The 20,061-nt window shown below is 39.2% G+C and overlaps 1 protein-coding gene across 1 annotated transcript in view; it reads left to right on the forward strand.

Annotated features, from left to right (window-relative positions):
- IL17RD (interleukin 17 receptor D) overlaps positions 1-13,606 on the forward strand; it is a 93,697-nt gene extending 80,091 nt beyond the window's left edge. Inside the window, exons 11-13 of the mRNA XM_024220997.2 lie at positions 469-653; positions 5,380-6,316; positions 10,032-13,606. Of these exons, the coding sequence (XP_024076765.2) occupies positions 469-653; positions 5,380-6,316; positions 10,032-10,147 (1,238 nt within the window). The 3' untranslated portion in view covers positions 10,148-13,606. The remainder of the gene's footprint in view (positions 1-468; positions 654-5,379; positions 6,317-10,031) is intronic.
- The last annotated feature ends 6,455 nt before the right edge of the window (positions 13,607-20,061 follow it).

Below are 20,061 nucleotides of genomic sequence, written 5' to 3' on the forward strand. Positions count from 1 at the left end.
GAGAGATTGCACATGTTTCTGAAGGGTACCAGGCCCCCTGGAGTTTCATTCTCTTCCCTACCAGTATCACTGTTTTAAAAGGAGCCCATTGCATTGCTAAGCAGGAAACTCTCACAGAGAAGTATGTTTGAAGTTTCTGATTTCTGAACAAAGAGGTGAGGTTCCTATAACAGTACTGTGGTAATTTCGTAGGGTGGATGGAGGTGAAACTGTCTAATTTCTTCTGTTCACAGAGCAAACCTTTCTAGACATGTCTTTGCACAGGCAGTAACTATCCAATCAGTAACATCTTTCACCTCACAGGCTGATAAAATAGAAGAGGAAGAAGGGAGGGAAAAAGGAATGTCTTGGGATGAAGAGCCTTTTACTATGTACTTGAATAATGAGTCTGTCAAGGTTAAAGAAAATTTTTGATCTTGGATAGAGTGAAGATTTTTGTGTTTTTGTTTTTTTTCCCTTCCAATTTAGAAAATATATATTCCCATTTAGATGAGGAGAGCTCGGAATCTTCTACATATGCTGCAGCACTCCATGTGGAAAGGCTCCGTCCCCGGCCAAAAGTGTTCATCTGCTATTCCAGTAAAGATTGCCAGAAACACATAAATGTCATTCAGTGCTTCGCTTATTTCCTTCAGGACTTCTGTGGCTGTGAGGTAAGATCACCACTTCTTCTTTTAATGTTTGGAATTGCCTTATTCAAAACATTGCCCCCAAAACTCGTGGTAGCCTAGCCCTTGAAAATATTTCACCTAGACAGAGATATTCTAATCTCTCTTTGCTAAAGAGAGTAGCTTCCATTAGTGTTAGTGGAAACTGCCTACATTAATTTTAGAGAAAAAAAGCAAACCAAATAATGCATGACACAGTATTGTAGATAATTTGTGTCAGTCCTAATTCTCTCATTCAGGCATCCTTAGCTCTTTATAGATTAACTACCAGAAGCATATGCACACATTATGCTTGTCAAATTATCAGAATTTATATCTTCTATAGATTACAGACACAAAGAAGCTCTACAATATATCTAATCTAGTTTAGTATTTCTAAGGCACCTCTTATGCCATGGTATTGAAGCAGTGATCTCATGCATGCACATTTGAATCAATCAGAAATCTTGTCCAGAAGAAGGATTTGTGCAACACACACATTATACATAATAAAACCTTGCTAATTTGGATTAATCCCTGAAATTCTTTATCATCCTCGATGGCTTATTCAGTAAATTTTTCATTCTTTTGATGCTATATGAAAACATCAAACAGCATTTTTAATGGCATATAAAAGCATGGCCTAGGCCTGTATCTTTTTTTTTTTTTTACTGTCTTACTTTGATTCAAAATGATATCAGAAAAATATCAAAATGACAATTTGATTGACTAGGTTCAAGTTCTCTGGCTTTTTTTCTAAACCTGAGAGAAAACGTAACCAATAGTTCAATTTTTAAAAGGCAAATCAATTATTAGTTTACAGAAAACATTTATTTCTTTTGTTAAACTTTAATCCACTCAAAGTCCAGTTAGTATTATGTATGAATTCAAATATTAGTATTCAGTCATATAGCAAGTGTGTCCCCTAGTGGTAGAATACATTATTTAAAATCATTGCTTCTTTTCATTATTGTGCTTCTGTTATTTTATTTTTATATTATTAATTTACTCAGAATAAGTCAGAGTAAGATGTCTTATATTTAGCTTGTCTGAATTCCTTTTTTTCAGTTGTGATGATAGCACAGCATCACCACAGCTACGTGGAATGGAGTTAAAGCCAAGTGCTTTTTGCATAACACCTCCAGGGTCATTCAATATTTGGTAAACAAAGAACAAAGAGACCTAGATAAAGATAGAATATGTAGCAGTCGTGTTTAATATAAAAAACAAAGTTCAAAAGATGACAATGAAGGTATCTGTATCTTTGGCCTACGGAATTGGATTATTGTCTTATAAAGCTAAGGGGCAATGAGATTTATAGCTGTTTAAAATGCTAACCTAATTATGCTAAAATTAAAAAGCCTTGTTCATAAGTACACATAGTGAAAACACAATTCCTGGACTCTCACTGACAACTGCCCCCCCACATTTATCAATGCAACATATATCCCAGCTGTAAAATGACACCGGACTCACCACCTATCTTCAAAGTTCTTATGCATCCTTGGGATCATGATTCTGTGCAGTAGCTTCCTGTATATTATATATATATATATAAAATAATTGTTTTTAGACATGCACATTGTTGCTACCATAGTAGAATCATACGGGGAGATATGTGTATTTACAGCAGATTCAACATGTTAATCACACAAGTGTACAATAACTAAGAATTGCATGTAGCACATAGAGTGGAGTGTTCAGAGTGGGTTCATTTCCCTCTTTAACTAGGTAGATAAATGCTCAGTCACTTGGGACCACTCTTGCAAAATTTTCCAGCTTTGTTTCTTCTTCACAAGCACCGACACTGCAGTGTTTTTTACCCCCTGCTTTGGAAGCAGCTACCCAGCAAACACATAATTGTCTGGCCTTGTACTGTTATTTGTAGATTTGGTGCTTTATAAGTAGGGCCCTACCAAATTCAAGGTCCATCATAGTCAATTTCATGGCCATAGGATTTGAAAATTGGTAACTTTCACGTTTTCGGATGTTTAAATCTGAAATTTCATGGTGTTGTAACCATGGGAGTCCTGACCCAAAATGGGAAGGGGGGGGGTCGCAAACCTGTTGTAGGGGGGTCATGGGATTGCCACCCTCACTTATGTGCTGCCTTCAGAGCTGGACTCTGAAAGCAGCAACCGCGGAGCTTCCTGCAGCCACAGGAGGTTCCCAGAAGTGGAGGTGGAAGTCGGTCTGATTGCCCCTGTGCTGCTGGGAGCGCCCCAGCCAGGGGCTCCTAGCTGCTAGTCCTGGCTTGCTCTTCCTCTGCATGGCTGCTCTTGGGTACCTCTCCTGGCTTCAGAAAGCTCCGCAACCCTCCACCCCTACCCCACACACTCACTTTTGGCCCCCATCGCTCCACAGCCGCAAGAGGAGGGGTCACTGTACAGGGTGCGCCCCCTTCAAGATGCAATTATTAGCTTGTTTCAGTAAAATAAAAAAGATCATGTGAACTTGACAGGATTTATTGATTGACACTTTACAGCAGCAAATAACACTCAGGGCTCAACTCCCTGATTGGTAGATATGGGCATCTGAGACAGTTTTGTAGGGTAGCCTACAATTGGTAGCCTCAAACTTGAGAACCAAAGCCTTAAGTTAACAAAAACAAGTGAAAAAAATGTTCTGGTTTCAAATGGCATTAATTAAATGTCAGCATGGAGCATCCAGCAACTGTGTCTTTCTTCATTTCCTGTCTCTGTGCTGAAGACACCTGTCCATGTTTAGAAACTGCTCTCTCTGCATCCATGGAGTTTGTTGGAATTATCAGGCAGCGCCGAGCTAGCCTTGCAAGATAGGGAATTCAGCCTTCCACTGAGTTCCAAAACTGCAGCATGGGCAAACTACTGTCCACTTCTTTTGCAATATTTTTGTAAGCAGGTATCTCCAGCCTACAATTATCAGAGCCAGGAATTGCGTTAAGCAACAGGAACACTGTGGTTAGTTTCCTGTCTGTCCCATCTTTGGCCTTGTCAGTAATGAAATTAAACAGAACATACAGTACATAGTTGTCTTGCTCATCGGTGGACTCATCCTAAATAATTTCAAAAGACTCACATGAGTTAATTTGAGACTTGATCTCCTCAAAATGTGTAGCAAAAACCTTTGGAAGGTAGGCCTGTCGTAGCTTAGTTACACGTAGTAAGCAACCGGCATTTTGTACATTCCGTTGAATGAACTCATGCAGCTTTGGGTGATCAAGTTTTTCCAGTGGTATATTAGCACTTACAAATGCATCCACAAGTTCCATTCTAGCTAAATGACTGGTTTCAGAGCTCGCTGTCATCTTCTGAAAAAGAGAATAAATTGTTTTTTGTTTTTTTAACTTTTTGTTTACCAGCAACGCAGTATCTGCATTCTTCTTTCTGCTTTGATGGATTTCCGAGTCTAAGTGGCACTCAACTGTTGCCTGACATGTGTGATCCAATGAAACATTGCAGTTTGTACAAAATAGCTTGTCACCATTGGCGTGTAGAATTAGGCTTCCAAATTCTTTCACACAATCCACTGCAGTAATCATTTTTGAGATTTTTATTTATTTTGGACACTCATTTTACAGTAACTACACATGTCTTCTGGTAGGCAGTCAATTGAGATCACTACACTACAAAACCTCCCCAATGTCTATATCTACCACATCAGTGAGTTGAGCTCTGAGTGTGATTTGCTGCTGTAAAGTGTCAATCAAAAAATTCTGTCAAGTGCTTCGCCTTTTTATTTTTATTAAAATAAGCTAATAATTGCATGTGGAAGGGGGGGCAGTTCCCTGTACAATGTCCCCTCCCCTGGCAGCTGCAAAGGGAGGGGGACAGGAAGCGAGTTGGGAGGAGGGGGTGTGGAGCTATCTGCAGCTGGGAGCGATAACCAAGAGCAGCTCTGCAGGGAAAGAGCAAGTCCTGTCCTGTCCCGTCCCAGCCATGCCTGGACTAGTAGCTAGGAGCCCCCTGCTGAGGCACTCCCAGCAGCACAGGGAAGATTGGACCCAACTCCTCAAGTCTCCTCCAGCTGCAGGAACCTCGGGGGCAGAGCAACCTGCAGCAGGGGGAGGCACCCGGAGGTGGGTCTGGTCTCTTTCTCCCCTCCCCCTGTCCCAGAGCAGCTGTGCAGGGGGATGGAGCTAGGAGCCCCCTTTACTGGGGCAGTCCTAGGAACAAGGGGAGATCGGATTTCATGGGGAGGGGCTTATTTCACAGTCGCGTTTTTCATGGCCGTGAAATTGATAGGGCCCTATGTACAAGTAATACAGGAATGTAGGTATATTGTTTCTTAAACAATACTTAGGCACCAAAAGCACATTATAACTAACATTTTCAATAGAACAGTTGTGAAAGTTAGCCTTCTTACCCACAGGGCTTGCAGGTTTCTGTAACCCATTGAAAAAACGTAGTTCCCATGCCAAATGTACAACCCTTACTCACTTTGACGAGCACTTACCGACACAAGTAGTTCCATTGACTTCAGTATGACTCTTCATGTCAGTAAGTGCTTACCCAAGTGAGCAAGAGTCACACAGTTTACCTCTTTGTTAACTACTCTTAAAATGTATTACTTATTTCTGTTTGAAAATAGTTTCCATTCACAGCATGGACGGACCTTAGTCTTCCTCATCTTTGATTCAGATCTGCTTAATAAATACAAGCGGGTTCACTGAGCATTTACAACACATCTAGCCTTTGTTCAGTTTGCTAAATCCAGCATTGAATGTTAACCAGGATGCTCTCTTCTTTTCCAGGTTGCACTGGATATATGGGAAGATTTAAAAAATTGTAAGGAAGGGCAGAAAGAGTGGCTTATTCAAAAAATCAACGAGTCCCAATTTATCATCATTGTCTGTTCCAAGGGAATGAAATACTTTGTGGAAAAAAAGAACTGGAAGCACAAGGGAGCAGCCAGAGATGCTGAGAAAGGAGAACTCTTTCTGCTTGCCGTATCTATCATCGCAGAGAAGCTGCGTCAGGCAAAGCAGAATTCAGATGACCTCTGCAAGTTCATTGCAGTCTACTTTGACTACTCCTGTGAGGGTGACATTCCTGGCATTGTGGATCTAAGTACAAAGTACAAGCTCATGGATAACCTCCCTCAGCTTTACTCTCACTTACACTCCAGAGATCTGAGCCTTCAGGATTCAGAGTTGTACCCTGTAAATATTAGCAAAAGAAACTACTTCAGGAGCAAATCTGGCCGGTCCCTTTATGTTGCCATTTGCAATATGCACCAATTCATTGATCAGGAGCCTGACTGGTTTGAGAAACAACTCATTCCTTTTCCTCAACCTCCTTTACATTACCAAGAACCTGTGATGGAAAAATTTGACTCAGGCTTGGTTTTAAATGACTTAGTGAGTAAACAGGTGACTGATGGGGATTTCTACCTGAAAACAGAGGTAAATATTATCCCTGCTGTAAATTCAGACTCTCACTGTATAATTCAGCACTTTAACCTTGGAGAAGATGCAGAGACTCAGGACATTCAAGTTGGTAGCTCTGTTCTTCAGCCATTGTTGCATGTTGTAAAAGCTGCCAATCTTCCAGATATGCCCCGGGATTCAGGAATCTATGATTCTTCTGTTCCTTCATCTGAGTTATCTCTACCTTTAATGGAAGGACTTTTGACAGACCAAACTGAAACCTCTTCCATTACGGAGAGTGTCTCTTCATCTTCGGGTTTAGGTAAGATGCAGTAGTTTTTCTAAATTGCATTAATACAAAATATTCACATGTTGCTGTAATACCTTTAGCAACATAAAACTAAACATTGAGTACATAAGAACCATGGAATAAGGGACCATATAAGAAGCTGGAGAGAAAGCTAGTTAAAATATAGAGCTAGTCAAAAAAGGCAAAAAATTTTTATTTTTTTAGTTGGTGGTAAAAAATATTCATCAAAGTTTTAAATTTTGATCATTCTCTAAGCTTATTGAAATTTTTTTAAAAAGTCATGAAACTTTTTTAAAATGTTTCAATTTGCATGTAGCTCTAATAGAATATAAAATGGTGTCTTCCCCTAGCTGATCGAGAGTCATTACTGTACTGCAGGTAACTAAAAGCTCAAACACACACAAGATATTAGGCTTTTTATAACATATGCTATATAAACATTACCTGCTGCTGTTGTCTTAGTGACCATGATGTATTGAATGTGGTTTAAGAACTGGGGAAAAACAGTATTCAGCATTGTATTTATTGTAATTAAAGTGTGATCTACTGACTTTCAGCTCTTCCCTAAGCAAATTGAACAGTCAAACTTTCTATTTAGAGGGTCATAAGGTTGAATGATTCACTGTTTGCTCAATATATGCTGAGTCTTTTAAGTCTTGTCTTTTAAGAAACTGAATTTACCTTGGTGGGTATTAAAGTTCAGACTCTTAGTCATAGGTACTGTTTGCTACAAGGTGGATGTGGAGATGACAGTAGATATGGAAGAGTTGAGTAGCAGACCTGTTGGAGAAAACATATAAAATCTGAAATGCCAAACGTGGGGAAAATACAGATTTACCAGTTTTATTGAGTAAGCCATGAACACCACCTCACCCAGTCATTCATTCAGAATTCACACATGTAGTTCTCTTTAACTCCCTCAACACTGCTAATCCATCCCTTCCTCACAGGCCTGGAAAAACCTTGCATGCTGCTAGACTTCAGGCTGTTAGACCAAGCTGGGATGTCAGTTTCAGAGTTAAGGAGCCCACTAGGAGAATGCCTGTCCAGCAGTCCCCCTCCTGTTTGAACCACCGGGCTGTCAGCTGAAGCATCTCCGCTGTCCAGGAATTACTAGAGGAGAGAGGCAATCTCTCCAATAATTTAGTTCTGAAGTCACGTAGCTATTACGTTTTAACTAACACATTTTAAAGCTCTAGTATCAATCGGGCAAATTGTATTTTAACATGTGTGAGCTGATAGAGGTGAACCCTACGGAAGAGTTCCAAGGTTATGTTACAAACAATGGGCATACTCACCCAATCAAATGACCCCAAATAACCCTTGCTACTTTTTTCAATTACTTCTCCCAAACCACGTTGGTCATGTATGGCTAGGGTCTCAGCCACCTCTCCTCTTCTAAGCCACAATCTCCAGTAGGCCCCGGGTAAGTTGGAAGAGAGAAATCTAGAGTTGAGCATTATGTGCCTACTAAATACACTGCAACTTGTACTTTCTCCTAATTATCCCACATACCCATGATATTTATACGTGCATTGTAAGCCAACATCATGTACTGAGTATGGGATTTAGGAGCAGTTATAACAACCTCTACATTTTGAATCAATAAACACCTAGGTTCATAGATTCTAAGGTCAGAAGAGACCATTATGATCATCTAGTCTGACCTCCTGTATAACACAGGCCATAGAATTTCCCCAAAATAATACCCGGCGCATATGTTTTAGAAAAAGATCCAATCTTGATTTTAAAATTGTCAGTGATGGAGAATCTGCTATGACCCTTGGTGAACTGTTCCAATGGTTAATTTACTCTCACAGTTAAAAATGTATACATTATTTTGAATCTGAATTTGTCTAGCTTCATGTTCCAGCCATTGGATTGTGTTATACCTTTCTCCGCTAGATTGAAGAGCCAATTATTAAATATTTGTTCACCTCGCAGGTATTTATAGACTGTAATCAAGTCATCCCTTAACGTTGTGTTTGTTAAGCTAAATAGATTGAGCTCCTTAAGTCTGTCATTATAAGGCATATTGTCTAATCCTTTAATCATTCTCATGGCTCTTCTCTGAATTTATCAACATCCTTCTTGAATTATGGGCACCAGAACTGGACACAGCAACAGTCACACCAGTGATAAATAACAGAGGTAAAATAACCTCTTTACTCATACTTGAAATGCATCCCAGGATCTCTTTAGCTCTTTTGGCCACAGCATCACACTGGGAGCTCATGTTCAGCTGATTATCTACCACAACCCCCAAATATTTTTTTAAAGACACTGCTTCCCAGGATAGAGTCCCCCATCCTGTAAGTATGTCCTACATTTTTTATTCCTAGATGTATACATTTACTTTTTGCTGTATTAAGATGCATATTGTTTGCTTACGCCCAGTTTACCAAGAGATCCAGATTGTTGTGTATCAGTGATCTGTCCTCTTCATTATTTACTACTCCACCAATTTTTGTGTCATCTGTAAACTTTATCAGTGATGATTTTATGTTTTCTTCAAGGTCATTGATAAAAATGTTAACTTGGGTAGGACTAAGAACTCATCTCCGCAGGATTCACAGGAAACAGACCTGCTTGATGATTCCTCGTTAACAACCACATTTTGAGACCTGTCAGTTAGCCAGTTCTTAATCCATTTAATATGTTAATTTTATATCATTCTGTTTTTTTTATCACAAATGTTGTGCAGTACCAAGTCAAATGCCTTACAGAAGTCTAAGTATATTACGTCAACACAATTACCTTTATCAATCAAACTTGTAACGTCATCAAAATATATAAAATTAGTTTGATAGGACATATTTTCCATAAACACGTGTTAATTTGCATTAAATAATTACATTATCCTCCTTTAGTTCTTTATTAATCGAGACCCGTAAGAGCCCCTCCATTATATTGTCCAGGATCAATGTCAGGCGGTCAGGCCTGTTATTACCCAGGTTATCCTGTTCACCCTTTTTAAAAATTGGCACAACATTAGCTTTCTTCAAGTCTTCTAGAACTTCATCAGTGCTCCAAGACTTCCTGAAAATCAACATTGATGATCCAGTGAGCTTCTCTTCCAGCTTTTTTAAAACTCTTAGATGCAAGTTATCTGGACCTGCTGATTTTAAAATGTCTAACTTTAGTAGCTTCTGTTTAACATTCTCCAGAGATACTACTAGAATGGAAAGAATGTTATCATCATCATATGAGGAGACTACATAATCTGTATAAGGTTTCTATCCTGGATACTTAGATTTTTAAGTCACATAAGTTGAGACTAATGGTAAATCTTCATGCAGTTATCAAATGTCTGTGCATATTTCAGGACAAACCTTTCCTTTCTCCTTTAAAGTAGTATCCACTTTCATCTCATAGTAGTTTGATCTGATAACACTTTTCATCCTGACAGAATACTGTTCCACAAGAGTAGCCTCTCAAACAGGCCATTGAATTAGGGTGGATGCACTAAGCTTCAAACTCACTTAGCTCTCTAACCTCCTTCATTGGGCCTGACATAATGTTAGCCCATTCATCAGTGAGAACTTCTCTGAGTAGACCACCATGAGGAAAGGTTTGCATTAGTTCTTTATTTCTGATCATAGTGATATGGCCTGAGGATAATGCATTATATCATCTGGTTGTGTTCTTTTCAACATACAGTTGACCGTTGTACAAATAAAATAATCACTGTTCAAAGAATAAAATGCCCTTTTTTTTTTTTTCCCAGGAGAAGAAGAATCCCCTGTGCTCACTGCTACAAAATGCCTAGTCCCTGGAATATGTAAAGCAGAACTTCATTGCCATATCCATACCGATGAACTACAGGCAATTGCACCTTTATAATGTCTTACAAGATTGTTAAGCATTGCCACTTTATCAATAGGCTCTGTTTGTGTGTTAACCATCACATCACCCCAACTGCTAAAACTTCTTGAAGGAACAAATGCTTGCTTGAAGGATATCTGTTATTCCTAAGGGAATTTGTGGCCAGTAGACGATTACCTGTAAATCTCTTTATAGACTCTTTTCTGATCTGAAAATGTAGCATTGAAAAAGATGAAGATACACTTTGAAATTACCATCTTAAATTGCATGTTGAAATTATACTCTTTACAGATATCAAAATCAAAAATCACTTCTGATGTTTTTATTAGAAATATTTTTGACTGAACATACAATAACTAGTCACTTTTGGCTTGGATCGTTAACCATCTCAATGGCACAGCATGTTTTGCAGCAGAAATTCTGGTTTTAAATGCCGAAATATTTGATAGTATGAGTATTTTAGTGATGATCAGTGGGATTTTTGTGACAGGAGTCATGGTCATAAAATGCCAAAGGCCAGACCTAGTAAATCTCCATTAGACAAATATTCCTTTAGCAAACATTTAAGCATTTTTTTCAACCCTGTCCCTCCAAAAAGTTTATCTAGTCCAGTGCATTCCAGTGGAAGGTAAAAGCATGTGTCCTATCCCCCACAGCTCCATCTCTATCCATATTTTAACACCCATGTAAGGGAAACATATTGTGCCATTCTGTCATTTCAACTCCAGGATGGTACAATGCAAGGCTATAGGACACATATGTTTTTTGGATTTCCTGATGTCCATTTCAAGGTTAATAGTTTTTTGTGGAAACCTGTCTTCAGACTTAGTTTCTTTTAAATGGTCTTAGTTCTGTCTGATTTTGTGGAAGATAAAATTCCTGTTCCCTACGTGTTTCCCACATTGAGTTCATTGCAGTATCAGGAACTTGATTTAGGAATACTCTGTTTTAGAATGCTGCAGCCTGTGAGGGGTGAACATTGCAACAGATGCAGTAAGTGAAGCTTCTTGCTAGCTTATCCAGAGCTAGGGTAATTATTTCTATTTTTTTTAAATTCTATTCTTGACAAGCTGGCTACGATGTCTCACAAATAAGGCCATGGTGAACCATATCACTTTTATAATTTAAAAAAATCCTATATACCTCTATAGAATTATGCAGTGGAAAATGAATCTCCTATCATCTTCCTGGATGGGTTGGTGGGAGAAAGGATGTAGAGAGTGATGGAGAAAGGGTCACCAAATCTTGTCTTTGTGTAGGGCACTATTGGGCCTGAGGACAGCCCTAACAGAGTTTGTGCTTGTTGTAGAAAGTATATAAACTCCAAGTTTCCCCATAAAAATGTGCTGCTTCACATCCATTTGGAGTATAGAAAGTTACAGTAGGCAGTGAGTGACTGGCCATCTGCACATCTTTGTATTGGGCAGCCACCAGACAAATGTGTATTGGTTATTTTGAAGTTCCCAGTACTGAAAATCCTAGTGAATGGGATAAATATTCATTTTAACCTCATGTTATATTAAGCATAATTCTAACTACAGACACATTATAATGCATCTGGCCACATTTGTCTGAAGACAAACGGCATGAAGTTCCTTCTCTTGCAATGATGATTTAGGTATATCTTCATGTGAGAGACCCCTACTGCTTCCAGATAGCAATTCCTCATAAGCAAAATAAATTCCTCCAAAGCTTGCCACTGTAAATAATAACAAAGGATGTCCTATTTGGCTATCTGTGCCAAATTTACTAATCTGGAGTCTAAACTGCACCCTGTCCAATCCCACTGATTTGGGGTTGCATTGGGTGTTAATCAGGGTGTAATAATAGTTCTAGCTGTCCATAGCTGTCAAAAACCTTTCTGTAAGTGGAACTTTCTCAGTTCTGTGTTTTTTCATTTTAATCTTAACTGCTGGGTTTTGATATGATTCTCAACAGGTATCTGAGTAGTTTAATCATATTTAAATGTAATCATTGGCAGCAGAATCCAGCACACTTCATAACTGTGGTACAAAACAATAGAATGAGGCAGATACCTACACCAGTATTTATGATGGAGCTTTATTTCTACTAATGTAAAGCTCTTCAGCTATTTTTCACTGTAATTTTTCTGCTAAACTCAAAGTGAATGCCACAAGCTCAAAATGTCACAAGGATCTTAGTTAATTCTAAAAAGTGTGCGAATGATCTGAAAGCATAGAAACAACTACAGAAGATTTGTATATATTGTGCCTTGGATTGTACTGAAAGCAAAATTCTTACAGTTGCCCCATTCTTTGGAAGTTTAAAAACACTTGGGTCAAATTAGATAGCATCATTTAAGAGCAAATCCTGCCCCACCACCTGCAGGTGTGGAGGACCCTGTCTCAGTGGGGTTTGTGCAGTTCCATTGCAGAAAGAAGCACAGCCTGGATGCCTGGACACCAGGCAAGAGGTTTGATTGGATGGCAGGCAGGAGGTTTTCACCTGCTATGTGCAGCAAAGCTGAGCTCTACAGTGAGGTGACTGGACAAGTCACAGCCTATTACTGTGTGCAGGACTAAAGATTTGGGTGAATTCCTGGCTCCATTGAAATCAATGGCAAAATTCCCAATGAATTCAGTGAGGCCAGGATTTCACCCTTGACTCTTAACAAACAGTCATTTTCAAATATGGATTGATGAATCCGTTGCAAACTAACATTAGTGTTTTATTACTTATAAATTTGCTGTACAATCCAGCTAATCTTAACTGAGTCTTGAAGTTATAGATACCACAATCAAATTAATTTTAGTCAAATATATTTCCCCCCACCACGTAGTGGATGGAAGCCTAATTTTGAACGCCTTTGGGGGGAAAAGAACAGAAGTCATTATAGGCTTTGTGTATAGACTGTAGAAAATAGCAGACCACTTTGGATTTTTATTTTTATTAAATGGAATTATAAATTGGAAAGAAATGTTTAATTTACTTTATAGTGATTTTTTGACAAAGTTAGCCACTCTGATTTTTAAATTCAGAAAAATTGCATACATATTTTGGGGGATAGAGGAGGGGAATTACTACTGAGTTTGCAAGAATTCTGTTTTTTTCCCCTTAAGAGGCCACGAGCAAAAGCTCTTGTAAAAATTTTTTTAAAAACCAAATATGTTGATATACATTTTAGAGATTAGTTTTCTACTATTTTCATGTGTTAGTAAAATCTAAACAGAATGTAAATGGTGAAATAATCCCTCTTGTTACTACTAGAGTCTACAAATGTGTTGAAATGTGATCATTTTGATGTGTTTATAAGATATATGTTTCTCTGAGGATGAAAAAATAGTGGAAAGCTAAGGATGCAAGATGTATCAGTATGTTTAATATTTACATTGATAAATATAGTTTCCGTATTTTGTACCTGTATATAAACTGTTGACAGTAGACAGCAGCTGATATTTGCAGAAATTTTTTTATGGTACCATAATTTAGAAGTTAAACATCAAAATAAAAAGTCATAAGGCATGGTCCTGTTACTTTTTAATTTTGTATAATTAGCATGTGTTTTTTTCTTTTTTAGCTATATGTAGTGTAAGCAAACATACCATTTTACTATGCTTCTATTAGCAGGTTAATAGTACTGAATCTGAGATTTCTGCCTAATTATTTTTATTCCTCTTCATATGTCACATTTAGGAGATAAACTGATATGTATTCAGGGACTTTTAATATCAAACAGCTGTAAAAAAAATAGTTGTCTACAAGTTCTGTATAGAAAGATGGCTTCTGTTAATTTTTGAAGTAAGACTCCTTGAGTGCAGTAATTGCAATTATTCTCCTTGTACATTACCAGAAGGTCCCACAACGATACATGATTCTGTATGTCAAGTGAAGTCCAATTACATCATCCAGAAAATGTGTAATAGTTTGGACTGAATGAGTTTAGATCATTTTCACTTCTTCTGAATCAATTTTTATTTAGCCTCTTTTTCATCCAAATGGATTCTAAGCACTTGTCTAATGTATTCTGCAAACTATTCCCCGTAAATAAAGATTACTCAGGTAAGTCAGGATTTTTGGAATGGACTCATACACAGTATGACCCTGTCTATTCTAGAAAATTATGTACGAATATATAAGGGATGTGTTAAGTATTAGTTGTTTAATTAGAGAATTGAATTGCTTGTAACTGTACTGGAATAAGCACAAACAGTTAATTGTCCATGCTAGCCAGGCTGAATGAGTTTAAGTTTTGCATTCACAGTGATCCCATCTTAAATCTTTTCATTTGCAATGTGTCTGGACATCTATCCCAAAATTCCTGGGTTGTCTGCCGTAACAGTGCATTCTGGGAGATTTTTAAAAGCCTCTAGTACAGTGGTTCTCAAACTGTGGGTCGGGACCCCATGTTAATGGGGTCACCAGGGCTGGCTTAGTTTTGCTAGGGCCAAAGCTGAAGCACAAGCACCACCGTCCGGGGACGAAGCCTGAGGGCTTTAGCCCTGGTTATCAGGACTCAGATTACAGGCCCCTGCCTGGGACTGAAGCCCTTGGGCTTCGGCTTTGGCCTCTCCCCATTTGGGGCTTGATCTGGCTCAGGCTTTGGTCCCCCCTCCTGGGGTCATGTAGTAATTTTTATTGTCGATGCAATGAAGTTTGAGAACCCCTGCTCTAGCGCATTGTCATACAGTAATGACAGGACCAGTTGAACCATTTCAGCTTGTCTGCATCGACATTGGCAAAAAACAAGTTCATAAAGTAAGTTCATAAAGAACTGGTTAAACCTTAAACAAGACAAAGCAAGGCTAGCATTCAACAGCATACACATATTTAAAACATGAAGTGGAAGAATCCTGTATCCAGCTGAAACTACACATCTAGAAGATCTCTTTAAAAACACGATTTTATACTTAAAGCATAGGCATGTCCTTACCTGTGTATGCTGGCTCCGTCATGCAGCAGGGTTTAATGATCAGTGTGACATCATAAAATAGTGCATGCTGGGGCTTCAGTTGGAGTGGGGAAAGTCAGTGGTCAGTGTGGTCAGGTATAGCAAGGGACCAAAAATCATGTATTAAACTAATAATGTGCTATTTCACTTAGCCTGGATTTTTGAGTATATTCAGAATCTAGCTACTGAAGTTGCTGGGGTTTTAAAAGAGAGTTTGCAAGTCTCCTTTAAACATTTATTCTTAAATGTATTTTAGTATGAAATCAATTAACTACAAACCTAATTACTCATCAGCTAAAACTAACATAGAAATCTAGGGTGAAATCCTGCCCCCCTTGAAATCAATGAGAATTTTCTCAGTGGGGCCAGGATTTTACCTCTGATTTCTAACTAGTGAGCCAAATTCTACCCCCATGTACATTGGTGCAACTTAATTGATTTCAGTGAAGTTTTCATGTGCATTTGTTACACTCTAGTTGTCTTTAAGACATCTTGTCAATACAGAAATCCTTTAATATTCCATATTCCTCCATTAATATTTAGAGATTTTAGAAGAATTTTAAGAAGGGAACAACTAACTGGTCACAATCATGCAACTTTTCAGTGTTTTCAAATATACTATATTATTGCCACTAGAGAAAACATCCTACCAACTGGGGTTTTGTTTGTTTGCTTGTTTTAAGAATGAAATGACAATGAAATCTTCCCTAGCAATGAGAACTGGCACAAGTTAGAGTTCTTCCACTATATCTTGGTTTTCCTTTCCCTAAAATAAAACAAAAACCAGAAGCCTACCTTTCTTTTTTTTAATCTTAGATTTAAATGATGTGGTGACTTGCTACTGAAATTCCCTCACTGAATTATTTGTCTATGTGAGTTATATATCATATATAAAATATGCACACTACATAAAATTTGGGTATTCTGAATATATAAATGATCAGACATTAATTATTTTGAAACTGTTGGGAGCCAAAGATTAAATCATATGTCAGGCAAAAGGTAATTTTCCTTCAATTTGCCAGAAATTATTTGATTTGACCTACAGTAAGACCTCATTATCACAAGCTATTCATGTTCTCCATACTTGAACAGACAGGATAATAAATGTTTTAGATTGATTCGAACTCTATGCATTTAAAAGGATAAATTCAATTAGAACTCAGTTGATAAAATGTAACTTACATTGAGTATGCCTCTTCTTTGTAGGGGTAACTATGCTATGGGCTTAAATTTTATATCGTTAGCTATCTATGAAATAAAAATGTCATGTCACCTTGCCCTGCTCCAGAGGGGCAGGGAAGATGATGTGCCTGCTCACCAATGTCAAGAATGTCCACTCTTTCCTGGATGAGGAAAAAGCAAACCTCCCAGGTTCCAAAAGCCCCAGTTATCCCCTACTCAGCTGCCAAAACCTCCAGCTTCCCCAGAGCATCTTTAACTTGTTGTTAAAGTGAAAATCTGCAATACTGAAAAGTTGGGGATAATCTAAGTTTAGTTTATTATAAAAATAGATAGCAGAAGGAATAATGCACTGGCTAGCGGTCATTTTCATATTTTATTAACTTAAATGCTCCATTCGGGGGGGGGGAAGGGGTTGTCTCTTGATTTTCAGGATGTTGCAGCATTTAGAACTGGTGTGCCACAGAAACCAAGCTACCTTGCTGCTGGGTAGTGCACAAGGCCTTGCTTGGAAGATTGAATTTGAGGGAATGAGTGCATGGTAAGTGTTCCTGTTGGGTTGCTGCTTTAGCTGGAATTCTAAGTATTTAGTGACTGTTGGCATGCAAATAGATCTATATGGAAAGAGAGAATGTCACGATTACATGAGGCAGGGAAATTTATTGCATAATTATCTGTAGAGTGGGTATTTTTATCCCACAAGGGGAGCACACACCTGTGATACTTGTTGAAAACTTGGTGTTAATAACTGATGTACACTGCCTATGCAATTTCTATCTTAAAACCTTTGGTTATAAATCACAGTCAAATTGCTCACATAAGCTTTTATCATTTTCTATAATAACCCACAAAGTGGATGATGGAGTTTTAGTAGATCAAAACATTTGACCAGTTATATCACAACATAAATTTCTAGTGAGGACAACAGTCCTGATTGAGACGGCATTTGGGATCATGCAAAGGGATAAGGAGACTAATGCTGTATTCAGGGCCGGTGCTTCTGCTAGGCGACCCTAGGTGGTCGCCTAGGGCGGCAGGATTTGGGGGGCGGCATTTTGCCGTCCTCGGCGGAAATTCGGCGGCGGGGGGTCCTTCCGCTCCGGGTCTTCAGCGGAAATTCAGCGGCGGGTCCTTCACTCGCTCCGGGACCCTCCGCCGAAGTGCCCCGAAGACGCGGAGCAGAAGGACACCCGCCGCCGAATGCTCAGAGGAGAAGCGCTGCTGCCTAGGGCGGCAAAAACCCTGGGGCCGCTCCTGCCTGTATTGATCACTAAATTAGAGTAATGCAAGCTGTATGGAAGGGCAAATCCTGCCCCTGCCCAGAGGAGTCCCTGGCAGCAAAATGAGAGATGTGCCAACATACAGCAATGGGGACTGGGATTTGAGCAGCAAGTATGCATATCTTGTGTGGTGTGCAACTCAGCTCTGGTGCAACATCCTGACCTCAGCACACATGGACTTGCAGGGAGTAGGGCCAGGTGTGATTTCTTTGTGTTAAACCAAGCCTGTAAACCTCTGATTTCAAAATGATCCTTTCAAATGTGAAATCAAAGCTGTGATATCTTCCTGGGTTTGTAGACGGATAGCCTCTAAGAATACCTCTCACAGGTGTAAAGTGTCTCCATCTTTTCCAACTGGGAGTTTACTCTGAAGCATAACGAGTATGATCTAAATGCCAACAATGCTAGACATCTCATTGTTGATCATTTGAGCAGAAATATCTAGCTGTTGTCCCTATCTACTGTAGCTGGATGCAGTAGTGCATACAGCAACCAGCACCCTGCTTCTCCCCCCCCCCACCCCCCAACATACATTTGTCACATTTTAATTCAGTTGTAAACAGTAGAACTGTTAATATTTTTTCTCTTTCTCACTCAGCTTGAGCTCACCCTCCAAATGAGTTCCGCATCAGCCGGGAGGAAAGAAACAAACCACAGCTGGGCTTCCCTTCAGGATAGTTCTAAAGGTGTCCAGTACCACTGCTTTTATTGAATGATGCTGAATAGAACAGTATAATATTATTAGTTAACATGTTGTTTACCATCTCCGGGCTATATTTTACACTTTATCTTTGAATTAATGGTGGACCCTGGCAGTCCACAGACTATGTCTAAGATTTCCAAAGGGGTTAGAACCTCCATTTGAAATTTTTTAGGGATCCACAAATGAAAAAAGATTGAAAGCCACTGGCCTAGATCCATAGACCCTAATTGAAAATATAATTCAGTCCTCTCCAGTCTTCAGAGAATGAGTTTGTAATCCATGCTCATTAGGATAAAACCTGTCAAAAGAATAGATGTCCAGTGCACCAAAAGGGAACATTAAACACACTGGGAACAGATTTGTTCCATTAATCTGTACCATGAATACCAAACTATACTGTGCTTCAAGAAAAAAGTGCCCAGTAAGATTATACATCAAAGAGGGTTTTACTCCACCAGTAACATTTGAACTACACAGTTCTAAGAATATTTTTGCTCTGACTGGTTACTGCCTGATTTAATAGTAGCACTGTTATGCCACCCTGGTGAGAGTACTGTATACTATACAAATATAATATCATATCATTGAAGATTTATATAACTGTCATTAAAATTTTCTAAGCTCTTTACAATGGCCACATTCTGATACTCTTACTTGTGTTGAGTATTACCTTACTCCTCAAATAGCCCTACTAACATCAGTGGCATAAGGTGGTAATCAATATGTTTGTAAAACCTTGGAGGTGTATAGCACTTTACAGGATTGGGGCCTTGATCCTCAAATGCACATCCAGGAATATAAATTCTGTAAGTGTTGTTATACCCATTTTACAAATGAAACATAGATAAGGAGCTTGCTTAGGGTCACAGATGGAGTTAGTGTCAGCAGTGTGACCAGAATGCAGGAATTCCTGGCTCCCATGCCTGGGCCTTTACTGATAACGGAGACACTCTCAGCTGTTGGTAACCCATCAGTAAGTATTGTTGATTAGCGACATCAGGCCTGATTAATCAATGCTCAATAGCCCCTTTGGGTATTTTCTACACTTTGAGCTGGAGGTAAAAATTCCAGCTTAAGGAGATATACCTGTGTTAGTTCTGAATAGAGGGTAGCCTTGATGGTGTGAGTAGTGGGAAGGACTAGCCACCCCTGTACAATCCCATCTGGACCATCGATACATAGAGCAGCTAGCCTTTCCCATGGCTATGCTATTTTTAGTATGCTAGCTTGATGAGAGCTAGTGCAGGTGTGTCTCCTTGAGCTGGAATTTACACCTCCAGCTCAAAGCACAGACACACTTTCTATAATAGCTAACAGGGCAAATATAGGCCATAGGACGGGCACAAGCCCTCCTCCCACAGTGAATCACCAGTGAGGAGGCTGGTATACTGTGCGTAGAGGAGGCTCTGTGCGACCTCTACAGCACCCGCTCCAGTGGAGGGGCATTCCAGGACAGGCTGGCATGCACAAGAGGACAGCAGAGACATAAGTACAGAGCAAGGGTGGATTTGGGGCATACTGTATCCTGGTAATTCTGAGTTCCTGATATCCGACAGGAGCCATTGAAGCAGGGATGCAAGTTAGGGCAGCCCACGGAGCTCCGGCCTGTACATGGTGTTGTACCAACTCCTGGTATTCCCAGAATACATTCCCTCTCAACTCGTCAAGCCTGTGCTAGTGCAGGGTTGAATCAAGTCCAGCAGGCCTGATTCTCCTTTCACATCCTTGCAAATCAGGAGTAACTTCATTAACTTCAGTGGAGTTACACCAGGGTAATATGTGTAAGGGAGAGAAGGATTAGCCCATTGTTCTTTAATAATCCGCTCTGATCTTGTGGGTGGTTCCCATAAAAACATGA

This window comes from Terrapene carolina, unplaced genomic scaffold (genome assembly GCF_002925995.2).
Source record: "Terrapene carolina triunguis isolate 2854851 unplaced genomic scaffold, T_m_triunguis-2.0 Scaffold89, whole genome shotgun sequence".
NCBI classification, from domain to species: Eukaryota; Metazoa; Chordata; order Testudines; family Emydidae; genus Terrapene; species Terrapene triunguis.